General features: G+C 41.6%; 1 protein-coding gene across 1 annotated transcript; it reads right to left on the reverse strand.

Annotated features, from left to right (window-relative positions):
• Positions 1-225: 225 nt before the first annotated feature.
• GMFB (glia maturation factor beta) lies at positions 226-13,816 on the reverse strand. Its single transcript, XM_061998877.1, has 7 exons — positions 13,723-13,816; positions 11,452-11,548; positions 10,864-10,913; positions 9,851-9,902; positions 8,733-8,813; positions 6,450-6,523; positions 226-4,037 (listed from the first exon to the last, which is right to left on the reverse strand). The coding sequence occupies exons 1-7, from the start codon at positions 13,723-13,725 to the stop codon at positions 3,966-3,968; spliced, it is 429 nt and encodes a 142-aa protein (XP_061854861.1). The 5' UTR covers positions 13,726-13,816; the 3' UTR covers positions 226-3,965.
• Between the last annotated feature and the right edge of the window lie 274 nt (positions 13,817-14,090).

Here is a 14,090-nt window from a genome sequence, read left to right on the forward strand (position 1 = left end):
TCAACCTTTATATACAGAGACCTGTCAGACACAAATATGTTATCAGCTGAAGAAAGCAAAAGCTAATGCCAAGGTTCCTTGTACTTCAAAATTGAAACATGGCTGGAAACAAAGCTCCCAACACCACTAATACAGTGCAAATCAAGCCAGCCCACTGCCTTACACCACAGCCCAGACACCCGTGCTAGATGTGCCACTTGGCAATTAAAACAGGGCAACAGAACCTCTTAATTAAACATTTTATTTAAACCAATACAAGCACCATGCTTAGCAAAAAAAGATTTGGTTTAAAGTGGACATGCAATGTGAACTAGCAGAGACTAAAGGCATATGGAAGTTGTACTGGTTATGGGTATTGTCAAATATGTGGAATTGCCAAACTCTCAAAACTGGCCATGAAGCTCTTGCCCCTTCTGCCACTCACAGCACTGGTGCCAACCCCAATACATCCCAGTACAGGGCTCACAGCATGTCTGGATCACGTAACAAAAGCCAGAGCATCACTGCTGCCCTTCTCAGACACTAGAGGTATTAGAACACGGCGTGTGACATCTCTGTTTGGAGCACACTGAAGCGAGGAATTAACTCCTTTGCTTTTGTATGTTTGATTCGGACTCCTGATCACAGTTTAGTATTGTTTCTGGACTAGCTATTTTACAACTTAAGATACAAAAGTGGCATCCTGGTACAAATGTGTAAGATGCTCCTTTGGAGAAGTGAAAAAGTGTCAACACCTGCGTTATTGCCTCCTTTGCTAACTCAAACCAGTATTCATGATACGAGAAACACACTTTAACCAGCAAATAACAGCATTTAATTTTTCTTTTGTTAAAAATATTCCAACAAGTCCGTTTTACAGACTGACATGCAAACTCATGCTTTAATTCAGCTCAGTTCATCAATTCACATGATTACAAAAGCTGTATCTCAGCCTTCTATTCAATACTTAAAGCAAACCAGGTTAATTTTGGCAAGTCTCCCTTGGAGAGACTCCAGGCCAAGGATTTTATGGCCAACTTACTAACTCCTGAAAAATAGGAGCTCACAATGGAAAATGCTGACTCTCAGACCTTTAGCTACAAAGGCTCCCATAGGTGACATTCCTTAATTGATATCCTTTAGTTTGAACCCTCTTTAGAGAAAACTCAAAGACAGATGGATGATTACAGATGGCTGATTCAGAAGAGCAGTTAGAACATCCTGACCACGGACACATCTGCCTCCCACTGATCTTAACAGGGAGGCACTATGGAAAATACCATTCCAAAGATAAGGTGGGAAAAGCATGTTATGAAAACAAGTATTATCTGTGCAGGAAAGATCGACATCATTAATATCTTTGTTTAATCAAGTATTAGCACTACCTGTATCTCCAGAGCCTAGGACAGTAAGCAGCAGGCAGCTGTGTCAAAACACTGCATAAAAAACAAGGAAACCACAAACAAGCCCAGAATGGCTGACATCCTCTGCACACTCATTCTCCAAGTACCTTCAGCTGCTTCCTTGCTCCCACAGCTCAGATCAGGGAAGGAAAGACAGCTACCAAGCAAGACTGTTTCAAGAATAACACTGGTGGGCTGAGCAGCATCATTATGCCCTTTCCCAAGAAAGTGGGGCTTTAACAGTCATCAGGATCTCTTTGCTCTCCAAGAGACTTGAGGGGCAGCACACAAGGCAGAAAGTCCTTAAGTGGAGGCAATGTTAACATCTGAAGTGAAAGCAAAATCTTGGACCAAAGGTATTGCCACAAGTGGCAGTATTTTCTTGGCAGTAGGTGGAGCAATCCAGAGATGAAGAATTAAATTCAACCATTTGCAGCATCTCCTCCCTTCTCCACCCGTGATTGGCCCCTTTATTTTTATCAAGACCTGCATGAGCAGCACTCAGATAGATGCTGGAAGCACACCAGTGCACAAAGTACAGTTACAAAGGTGATTAATCCAGTTTTCCCCACTGCAAATCAAGCGGAATGTTATAAGTGGCAGCTTCCTTCTCACCAAAGCTGTACCTTGACCTTTACCTTTAGCAGAATGCCAACAAAACATCCTTGCTGCTTCAAGACTGGTGCTTCGAATGACACTATTCTTTAAGCCAAAATCTTATTTATACAATGTTTGTCACAAAAGACATTGTTTTAATTGATGTGTAGTACAGAATGATCAGGCAGCTGTTTCATAGTCAATTTTTTTTCATCTAGGGAAATGAAATTGTTTTTCCAGTTCACTACACTTACACAGAAAATGAATTACAAGCATTTCTTTCCCACACTGAAAGATGAACTTAATTGCATCACTTTAACATGTATTTTGAGAAGTTCAAGTCACATTTGCATACAAATAAATGAGCAGTAACATCAAACTAAGAAGAGGTTTTACCAACACCGAGGACCTTTGCAAATGAATTCCTTGTGATCTTAGAGAAATTAGTGTTTAACACTAACAGGACATAAGTTTACAAATGAAAAACAAATCTCCTTTCAGCAAAGGTTTCACAGCATGAAATACTGGCCTCCAAATGTAACACTGCATTCCTTCTCACCAAACAGATTTGTTAGGGCAGCTGTATTTTAAGGTGTGTTATCGACAGGAAGCTGCTCTCACACTGATCCTTTTTCAGCAGCACAACAAACACTCATGAGCAAGACAGTGAGATACCATCACATGAACACTGTCCTCCTGACACTGCACGGGCTGATCACGTCCTGCAGCAGACAACTACTCTATTCCATATAAAACAGACCTGTAAAAAGACTGGTCATTTATAAAAGTTAAATACTATTTTCACATTAGAATATTTGCTGTTTCAAAGAGATGAACCATAAGTAAACAAAAAAATCAAATTATTACTTATGCAAAAGCTTCATCTGGAATGTAATTTTGAAGTTAAGAAAGTTAGAAGCTGTAATTAAAGTACTCAAAAGCTACGTGTGGCCAACTTTCATAACAAGAGAGATACAAATCATTCATTATCATGAAAAGATTTAACCTCCTGACTCCTACAAATGGAGCAGATGACTGGAATTTCAAAGAAAATGAGGTTAGCTTTGTTTTCCTTTTTTTACAGATGTCAACTGCAACACTAGGCACTAGGAAAAAATATTACTTGGATTCTTTAACAAAAGTTTTACCAAATTTGTAGTAAATGGCAGTGTAAAATTCTCAAGTCATTTTAAAGCTAACAAATTAAAGGCACACAGTATTAACAGGTGTTTGTATAACAGGAAATGAGCAGAGAGGTAAACTTCTTTACAGTGGATTAAGTTCTAGATGCAAGACAACTGGTACAAGAGTCACCAGAGTTGTCATTCAGCCCTTAGTTATCACCTAGTTCCTCTAAGACTGTGGTAGCATGAGAACTGGACAGTCAAAGATTTGCCCTGAAATTTAGTAAGATCGATTCAGTCAACTGAGGAATTACTGGAATGACAAAAATTAGTTCAAGGATCTGTGAAAGTTCCCATGGACTTGATGACAGGATAAATGGATGGATTTGCTGTACAATGATTTTGTCTTTATAATACGAAATGCTTCCAGGGAGTAGTTTTCAAAACTGAGAAGACATTAAGTCTCAGTCTGAGAAGTGACAGTACATAATTCCTGCATATAAATGGCTAGTATATGTCGTAAGGATGCATTTGTAGCTCAGAAAAAGTTAGCGTCAGCTTCCAAATTATGTTTGTAGATAGATAGAAATCCAGAACTGAACTAATTATAGAAATATTAGTCACAAGAGTGCAAAAGGAGTCCCTGCAGAGGAGTATTCCCTTTTAAAAGGTACAAATAAGGAAACACCTGCAAAGATTTGTTACTTCAAGGAGACAGACCTGCTATTCTTCGCACAAACTTTGCACAAGAGAGATACCGCAGGAGACAGATGTAAATATAGTGCATTTCTTAGATGCAAGTATTCATGTCTGGTTCCAGTATCATCAGGATGGTACATAAATACTTATTACAGAGGTTTTCTTAATGGAAGAAGCCCAGTTTCTCACGCAGCCATTCTTCAGTGAGGTCTTCTGTATTTCTTATTTCGAATACCTACACAAGAATGCATGGTGTAAATTCTGAGGCGAGGAATATCGAACAGGATGAGTACACAATGCAGTTGGTACCTTCCCACACCAGGAATCTGAGCTATAACAAACCAAGGAGCAGTCCAGAACTTTCACAAAGCTTTTCTGCAAAGCATCAGTTCGTATTCTACAGTAATACCAATGGAAAACACACAGGACTAAGCGGTAAGGAGTATTACCAACTTGAATGAGTCTCACAATTTCCATTTCTAGACTTCATTCTTCTCCTTTAAGAGTATGTGGGAACAGTATGTGTATGACACTTTAAAGTTACTTCCAAATGGCACCATCTCATGGGCAGTATCCCAGCAAGAAAACTGTCTATTTGAAGAAGAGAAATGATTTTTAATCTCTGGGCTGAATTAAGCCCAAAGTTAGGGAATTTTGCTCAGCCCAAGAACAGTTATTCCTTCTTTGAACTGAAATAAACCCAAAGCTATCCAGCAGCATACTGCCTTCCCTGCAAGACACAAGCCTGGGATATCTCAAAGTAGAAAACATTAAAAAACCCCACTCCACCGCAAAAACAACCCAAAACCCACCCACCCAAGGCTTTGAAGAAGTCTTAAACATTTAACATAGCTTTGAAGCAGAAAACAAGAACAAAGACACCTATACAGTTGTCACATTCCATATAGGCAAGTAACTGTTTTGGTTTGGAGTTTAATACCCTTGAAGAGAAGCTAAGTTAATTTTGTATTGCTAACTGGAGCCTTTCAGTTGCTTATAAATGGATCAGCTTTTCTGAGAAGTAAGTAAAATTTATAACTCCATAAGCTTTCAAAAGTGTTGTCTAGGCAGGTCAAACTGAGACTTTGCTGTTAGAATGCTGTTACCATTCTGACAATACTGAAAATAAAGCTATGGCAGCACCAAATCAGTTTTTTCTGTCCTTCTGAGAGCACAGAGTACCTAGTTGCAGAAAGCATGCTCAGGCCAACAGAGTGGACAGCATTTTTTAATATTCCCAAAACAAGCTCGTCAGTGAAGCTGCTGTTTGAAATTAACATCCTATTTAGTCCCATCCTCCACCATTCTATCCTTTTAAATCTTCTTCAGGAAACAACTCAAGTTTTGTATTTCTTCTTCCTCATTTCTTATCTCTACTGAAGTGGGCTCTGGACACTGCTTCTCATATTTATCTCATCTCATATGTGAGACAGTGATCTGCTGCTAACAACTGATACTGCTTTTTTTTTTTTAAGGGGAAAAACCCAAAAGTCAAAACAGATCAGCTTAACAGAAGCCAAGCCAATATGCAAGCCACTGAAAAAAAGAAGAGGACTTGGCTGAGTCACATGCAGAAATCACACCAGAAGGAAGTCACAGCATGAGCTAAAATGCAACACAGCTCCATGAGTGGCAAGAATAAAGCACATTTGAAGAGCAAGTAAGGAACCCCAGCTGGACACAGGCTATCTTCTCCAAAGTCAGAAGGAAGATGACCTCCATAGCCACTCCTAGGCTTTCATTCAAAAGCTTTTCAGACAATTTCTCCTACTCCAAGAGTAGCTCCAATATTTCTAATCCTCAGGCTTTCTCATGAACCCTTCCTTCTCACTGAAAACTGCCCTCCTTCTCCTTGAGTTCTTCTCTATCAAAGACATTCAAGTTCTCAGGTCTCAAAGACGCAATTTCAACAGACCTAAAAAAATACTTCTTGGGGCAGTACTGATGACTTCCAGTATATTGTCTTCTGCTTCCCTCCTATTTGCTTCTGTCAACTGAAAGAGAACGCTGCTGCTGGCGAATGGTGAAGTCATTTCATATCGTACGAAAAACCTGAAGTCACCACTGCCTCTATTTAGTTTTACTGGTTCAAAGTAAAACTCATAAGAAGTCTTATGTGCATATTAAGCAGAGGTTTCAAATATCTCTAAAAAGGACAATAAGATAGCATTGTTATTTAAAATACACAGACACATAGGCCTAGTGAATATGCTTCTGATCTCAGTACTGGAGGAAGCAAAGAGGAAGATTTGGAATGGTTCAGCACTTGGCACCTACGTTACTCTGAAGGATATGTTCTGCAAGCACACAACCCCACCCACCATGCAGCAAAACCAGTCTGCATCACACCATACAACAACTTCAGTCTGTTCCTACCATCAGTAAATTAATTCCCCAAAAGACATCCATCCTACCAGTGGATGTTTTCGTTTTAGACAATGCTGTTCTTCTCGTACCCTAAATCTCCAGAAATCCCCACGTGTACTCCTCCCTTCAGTCTTCTAGTCAGATTCTAAACCAGAATGTGTTCACTGTAATCATAAAGCCTTGTAACAAGAATCCTTGTGATAGGTTCAAGCGAGACACAAAGCAGCTTCTGCAACCTGCATTTAAGGGGGAGTCAGTTATTTCAACCAGTCAATTATACCTTAGTGAGTTCAGCTGTCTGTACAAGCTTATTCTTGCTTCCAGCATACATCATCTGCTGTTCAGGCTTACATCCTGTAGTTGTGTGGGGGAAAAAATAAAGATGGTTTGTTTAGTTACTTTGACTACAACACTTCAAAAATATTACTTCATTTTTTTGTTTTAGAGAATCCAAGCTGAAGTCTCTATTCAGAGAAGGGACCTGTTTCTTTATATACATGATCATTGTTGCTTTTACTTCCACATCTATACTTGAAAAGCATTTTGATACGTAATAGCTGTGCAGGTTGAATTGTTGGTCTCAGCATGCAGCTGTGTTTCTGCTTAGAACAAACACCAGCTATTGCAGCAGTCAAATGTGAATCCCAACAGCCAACAAAGCAGTACCTCCCACCACTGCAGCAGTGTGCCCATTACACTACACTCAATTCTTCACGCTTTTGGAGGATTCCCATGGTCTTTCTTGTTACCCTTACACAGATCTTTATAGCACATGTGTTGAGCTGGAGTCAAATTGAGAACAAAGCAAGTCCATTTGAATGTGTTGTTCTTTCTCCTCATCTCTTCCCAAATATTCCAGTGGCACTGCTAGCTTAAAAATGACACACCCCACCAGCCCCCCAACACAAAAACAGAGCAACATCAGTAACAGTTGAAGTCAACTGCCGTTTAGAGTCCCAGCTAACAGTTCATTGTTTGCCTCCAGTATCAGTCTAACCACTACCTTATGTTTGCAGATTCTTTTTTGAAACAGAAAGCCTCAAGAAAGAAAACAAAGGCTTCTCTTTAGAAGTTGCTTATTTAGAAGTTTCTAGGTACAAGTGTACTTTTAAATCTTGCCACTCAAAGAACATTGTCTAAGCTCCCTTTTCCTATGAAGTAGTACAAGCCTGCCTGCTTTGCTGCTTCAAGGTCTCCTAAGAAGGTTCTTTACCACTGTTATAACTCACAAAGTATCAATCCTTTGGAGAAGTGACACCCAAAACGTTCCTACAAAGATTCTCAGGTAACTACAGAAGAATATGCCCACTAGTTGCTAAATTCTTTTATCTACCTAGCTATTCTAGTTCTGAGTAATGAAGGGCAAAACAATGCAATCAGTTTATCTTCTTCTACAGGATAACAAGGATAATCTAGTAATGCCAGCAAGCTACCCTGTTGCAGTTCAGAACACAGATGGAAGCCCCAGGAGCAATTCAGCCTTTAGTCCAAATTAAGTAACGGGTTATTCGGCTTCTATTCAAATTCCACAGTTCCTTCCACAGGTAGGTTTTTGTGAAGGGTTGCTGTGAAACAAGCAGAGGAAGCTACTGCTCTGTATCAACTTGGGACAATCCAAGATTAGTCTTTTTCTCTTTGAACGTACTGTGTTCACCCAGCACTTTCACCTGCCTAGATCTGCATTATGAGCCCACTTTTCCTTCTTTTCACCCACAGTCAAGACAGTCCTTTGATTTTCACATTGTAGCACTGTCTGAATGCATCCTCTGTTGCTGCTCATCACATAAAGGCCTCATGGAAAACTCTCCTCTCAGATCCCACCCTAACCCTCTTAGTAGTCCTGTTGCTTTCATGAGTAGATCTGGTTATCCACACCCTTCTGAGGAGGAGAGGAAATTCTTCCCACCCAGTCACTAAATATCAAACAGCAAGATAGACAGAGGTGAGCAGAATCCACTAACCTAACACTGCCAAGCCCTCAGAAACAGAGCAGGAGTCTTCCAGCTCTTTCCTCACTCATTTGCCAAGCCTTCTCTGGTCATATTTTGAGAATTCACCAAAATTAGAGAGTAACAGGAAATACATTTGGTTGAACCTAAATGAAGAGATGCAGAGTGCTCAGACTCCTTTCCTTTACAGGAGGGCATTGCTGCATCCACCACTGAAAACACAGTGGACACAGGCACACTTGGAAAGGTACAATGCAGGATTCTGAACACTTCTGTTCAGCCTTTGGAAAAAAGAAAGAATCTCTCTATTATACATCCCAAGTTCTCTAAATGTGAACTCCAAGCAACCAGGGAGCTCTGGGCAGACAGAAGTGTTGATGCTCTTCATGAGCTGATGGCAAAGTTAATACACTTGAGATTCCTCTCTGCCAAAGAGGGTCTCCAGATAATGCCATGACTTGACAGCACCTTGCTTCCAGCATTGGCATAAGCAAATCTAGCCTTCAGCATCTGAACTACCAGGCGAGCATTAAGCACTCGTTTTGTCTTCCATACAAAGAATATTCCCATATTTACAGCACACAATAGCTGTGTGTAAAATTCACAACACTTACCAACTGGACTGGAGAAGATAAAGCACAATGGGTAAGAAACTCTTCCATCATCATGCTGATACTTGTAACTATACACAATAAATGTTTTTTCTGAGGTTAAAGAAACTAAGAAATCGATGATTTTATTAGTATATAATCCTTAGTTATCAGAGATTGATGTAGGCACAAAAGTCTTGCATTTTGGAAGAAGCCTTAAAATTTAATATCGCTGTACTGTTTTCACTTCCATATTTGACTTTCAGCATTGACCCCGCCTGCCTTGACCAACCTTCCCCACAACTGGGTGTGAGGGCTGTCTCTGTATTACTGTTTCACATCACAGAGCTAAAAATCATCCTTTCATTGAAAATAATCCTCTCCCAGCTCTGTAAAAAAGAGTTCACATACCCACCAATCCATTTCTGGCTTAATAAAAGCCACATTCTCTCTTTGCAGACTTTATCATTTCAGATGTTTAGCTAAACTTGAACTCAAGTTTCAGCCAGGACTCTTGCATCATTGCTTCCTACTGCACTGTGGTCGTGAAAGGAAAGATTCTGAATGGCATTGGAGTAGTGCTAGTCCGATTTTGAGGACAATGGGCCAGATATTTTCTTCACGTATAACTTAAGTACCCCTCTTATTTCATCTAGTTAAAGAGTAATTTACTTGTCCCTCTTTTTCTTTCTTCTTAAATACAGGGATTCTTCCCTACGTCACCTGCCTACAGACTCCCAGAATTGGTAATGGCAGCAAAACAGCAAGGGGCATATGCTGAGAAAGTACCAAAACAGATCCTAAGTTAGAGGCACTTCTCTATGTTTACAAGTAACCACATACAAAACTGGTACATTTTACTCACTTCTGTACATTAACAGCAGTGTGGCTTCGCGCTACTTCCCCAAACATTACATAGCCCAATAGGAAATAAAACCTCAGGAAAGGCTTAACCATGTCAGTCACTGTTAAAAGTGGGACAACTGTTCTATGCAGCAGGATCCCTGGGTTACCTCACAAAGTGCCAGCAAAGTTGCACTACAGGCAAGTATTATTGGCCTAAAAAGGTGAAGTACAACTTGCAACATTTTGAACAGCTTCCAGGAGTGAGCAAGAATAAATGTCAGCAGCATAAGAAGGATATCGTGGTTGTCTCTCGGGCAGCTCATCTTTTAGCTCATCAGGAGAAATACCCTGGTAACATTAAACAGAAACAACATTTGAACAAATAACCTTGCACTTGAAGGTACACTACAAAGGCTAAAGCAGATTAACACAACAGCAAAACATCTGTAAGTTGGATGTATGTCTACAGCTGGACTGACAACAATCTCTCCCTCGAATTACTACAGCAGCTTAGGAAAACTTGTGTGATAATAGATTCCTATGACTGAACACAGAATTAATGTTAGCACGAATAATCATCTCTATTTTAGGCATAGTGAGTTTAGAAAACATTTTTGGCTCTAGTTGGGATGTGCTGGCAGTTACCATGCTTTTCTAACTCTAGTGCTCAAGAGAAGTAAGCAAACACTCACCAAAATGTGTTAAAAATCAGCTGCTACATAAATGGTGCTTTTGAAACGTTCAGTCCTTCCTCCCTGAGCAAGTAAAAATGAGTCCTCATTCTATTCAAATACTACATTAACTTCTACGTGCCAGGGAATAAGAGCTACAGTTAATGCTCAAATCCCTGGGAAGGATTTAAATTTGCCCTATGTACCATTAAGAAAGAGTACATGCTGCGCTGACCTTATTATGCCACCTATCAAATTTAGAGTCTGCAGAGGATTAGCAATCCCAGCTTCTAATTGATGGCAGATCAGCTCAGAGTCAAATATGCAGATCAACGCGGAAACACAGCAGAAATCTCTTCAAAAAGCCAGCAGGTGACAAAGATGCTTTTTACATAGTTGGATCATAACAGCTTAAAATAACTTTCTTTTGTGCAATTAATTAGTCAAATCAATTGCTTCTGCATAGTTCCACTATTAATAGTGCTGTGCTTTACATGCAGAGTGACCATGCATTTAAATAAGCTCATGACCCAAATTAGATGAAGAGTTTGATAACAACTTGAAACTAAGGCAGTACCTTAGAGACAACAATACATTGCAGGCTGAAGATATTCTTATTTACAATTCATTTAACAAACCTCATGCTCCTCATCCAGTACCACCAACTGCTTATCCTTGTCGATTTTCACTATAAATAAAAATAAAACAGTGATCAATGGTTTTTTTCCAATCAATTTATATACAACATATGCATGAAGCTTTCTAATATTCCCCCAACAAGTATATTTCTCATGCTTCCATTCTGCTTCTTCAGTCTATCCCATGACTTCACAGTAAAAGCCAAGAGAAGTGTCTAAGCACTGTTCATTGTCTTTGAAATTTAAGAAGAGTGCACTGCAGAAATGTCCAACTTCTGTACATAAAGGCTAAAAAGCTTAGAAATTCAAAATGACTGTAACTTTGTATTTTTTACTTTCATTTTACAAACAGTGGTAGACTCTGAGTCACAATTAAGTATAAATACTAAAAGCAGATGCAGTCTTGTATCATCAGAAAAGTGTTGCTTTACTGTGAAGATTACAGGCAGAATTGGCAGTGCTGAAGTTCATACAAGAAACTTGGCTCACGTTTACCTGCCACAGTAGCAACATTATATAGGAAAAAAAAAGGGAGACTGGATTTTCTGCAAGACCTTGCAATTTTTGTCAGGCACATTTCTAACTTACTTATAATGGCAGCGTTGTTGGTTTCTTTACGAAACCGGAATTTTCTCAGTTTCTCCACCAGGTCTTCAGCCACATCACAAACCACCAGGGATTCACTCTACAAAAAGGAAATGGCAGAGGAGAGGGAGAGACTAGTCTTTCTAGTAAACCAGAAAAAAAATGCCCACATCTGTGCACACAAACCCTGCTAAACTGTAACTGCATGCCCCAAGTTTCAGGACACACACATAAACCAGGAAAAAAGATGGACGAAAGCAGGTTTTAAAAACACAGCAACAGAAGTCTCATGTGGTTTAAAATGTTTCCAGTTAATTGATGTTATTAGCTCTTTCTGAAGTGGGATTATTCTCATAGCTTTTAGAAGTAAAGAAATGTTACAGTTACAAAAGTTACATTTGCCAAGACAAATTCTGAAATAACGGAGTCCCTTAGAGTGGCAGGAAACTGGCTAAAGTAAATTCAGCATTTAAAATTATAAGAGCTACTATTACTATTGCAGAAGAACACAGACAGTAATCAAGGGTCAACTGCTTATTTTTGCCCACAAAAATATTAACCAAACTTTTGAGATTACCCACAGAGACAGCATTTAAGACATTTTAATAAAAAAACATCCCTTCTTTTCCCCTGTGTGCTTATGTTACTGACTCCAAGTTTTCAGAAGAAATGAGCAGATAACATATTAGTCATCACAATGAAGATGGGGAAGGAAATGATTATTTCATAAGCAACCATGCAGGTTATCTTCCAGTACATATGCAATTTTTAAACTGTATCAAGCCAACCACTACCATTTCCTGAGCAACATTTTACACGCACACTCTCTTGCCACAGTTAAGAGATGCATGGCAGCTGGACCAAGAAGAGTTATTAAACATCTCCAGCTTATTGATATTATTGTATTTGTAAAATCCTGAGGCATTAAAGCTTTTGTGCAAAAACAACTGTATTTAAAGACTTCTTTAAAAAATGGCTCAAATAAAAGAAACAGTTGCAAGATTACCTATCACAAACTCCACTAAAGAGCTGTTTCATTGAGACAAATCACTGCTTATAAACCAGAAGAAAGCTACTATTTGAACTCTTAGCTCTGTCTCCTTGTGTTCAACACTAGCTTGATTATCAGATCTTCCTCAAAAAGCAGATTAGTATTTCTCCTTCCTCACTTCCAAAAGCACAAATATCCTATGTTTGTTGCCACTCCTAAAAAGGTTTCCACCTTGTCCAAGTTCTGGCACAAAGTCTTGTGCCTCTGCTTCCTTTCAACAGCTGGAAAGGAAATCAGGCTCAGCTGTGACAGGACAGGTCAGGCACTGTATGTACAGCCTTCATTATCTTGCTTGTTTCCCCTAAATATTGTTCTTGGCTTGCTCTGATCCAGAAACGTTGCTAATACCCCCTCTCTATTTCAGGAGGTCTCTACTTAAAAAAACAACAAACAACCCAGAATTCAGGGCTGCATTGCAAGACCAAGTTATACTCTGGCTCAAATGCTCTTTTCTGAGGCAGCATTTCTCCCAGTTCTCTGGGCTCAGCAGTTTCCTTACACCTTCCAGCAAACACTGCAGGGTAAGCAGTGCTCTTATTTCTACCTGTACAATCACACGAACGTAAATCCCTAAGAAAAGTCGAAGACTTTCCCTGCAAAACATAGGGTGACATCAGATCCAGAGCATCTATCGGGGCTAAGCTGGTGCTTGGTTTAATAAAAACCGAAGAAAGTCAGGCCAAGAGACAGAAGGACACGCAGAGAGCGGGCAGATCTGCCAAAGAGCGCAGCGGGGGTGCTGCTTCTGGGGGCTGATAACCTCAGCCACCACTGACACCAGCATCGTACTTCACCATTTTCAGAAATGGATTTAAGACAGTCACCGAACAGCCGCTGCCCGGGCAGGGCATGGCACGGCTTCCTTTTTCAACAGCTGCTTCTTCACTCTCCCCGCCGCAGGCTGACGGCGCCCAGCAGAAAAACAACCGGGGAGGGGCAGAAAGGTGAGCAAGGCACAACCCGGGCAGAGCCGCTGCGGAGGAGCTTCTTCACGGCGGCACCTTCCCGGGCAGCACCCTCAGAGCGCAGGGCAGCGGTTCGCTACGAGGAGATACCTGCCCCCGCTCTTCCGAAGGCACTTACGCTCCCCTCAGAACTTCCTCCCCAGCCCGCCGAGCGCGGCCGCAGGGGCCGGCGGCCACACGCCGTCCCTCCCGCCTCGGCGGGACCCCCTCGGGCGCGGCCCGGTTCCCCCCTCCTCAGGCAGCGCGGGCTCCTCTCACCATCTTGCGCGCGCCCGACCGACCGCCACCGCCGCTCGCGCGCCAACAACGGCAGCCACCGCCCCGCCGCCCGCCGCCTGCTCACTGGGCTGCGCTCTGCGCCTGCGCGCCGGAGGCCCCGCCTCCCCTCTCCTCTGCCCAATCGGCACAGCCGCCTCGGCTAGGTGGGCGGTGTCACCCGCCTACGGGTAGCGGGAAGGTTCATGGCCCCCGGGGAGGGGCCCGCCGCCGGGCGCGGCCGGCGTGCCGCGGCGCCGCAGGGAAGGGAGGGGCCACGGCGGCTGACGGACCCTCCGAGGGAAACCCCGCCGAGCCGAGGCCCCGCCCCTACGCGTCGTCGTGGCAACGTGGGGGGCCGCGACAGCGGG

The sequence above is a fragment of the Colius striatus genome, chromosome 6 (assembly GCF_028858725.1).
Source record: "Colius striatus isolate bColStr4 chromosome 6, bColStr4.1.hap1, whole genome shotgun sequence".
In the NCBI taxonomy this organism is placed as follows: domain Eukaryota; kingdom Metazoa; phylum Chordata; class Aves; order Coliiformes; family Coliidae; genus Colius; species Colius striatus.

Bases quoted from the DNA above. Each gene is read 5' to 3' on its own strand.
- GMFB (XM_061998877.1), bottom strand. The intron at 8,814-9,850 runs ATCCTTCTTATG...CAGAAAAAACAT, and splicing joins GCCCGAGAGACAACCACGAT to TTATTGTGTATAGTTACAAG. The intron at 6,524-8,732 runs GTAAGTGTTGTG...ACACAACTACAG, and splicing joins TATCTTCTCCAGTCCAGTTG to GATGTAAGCCTGAACAGCAG.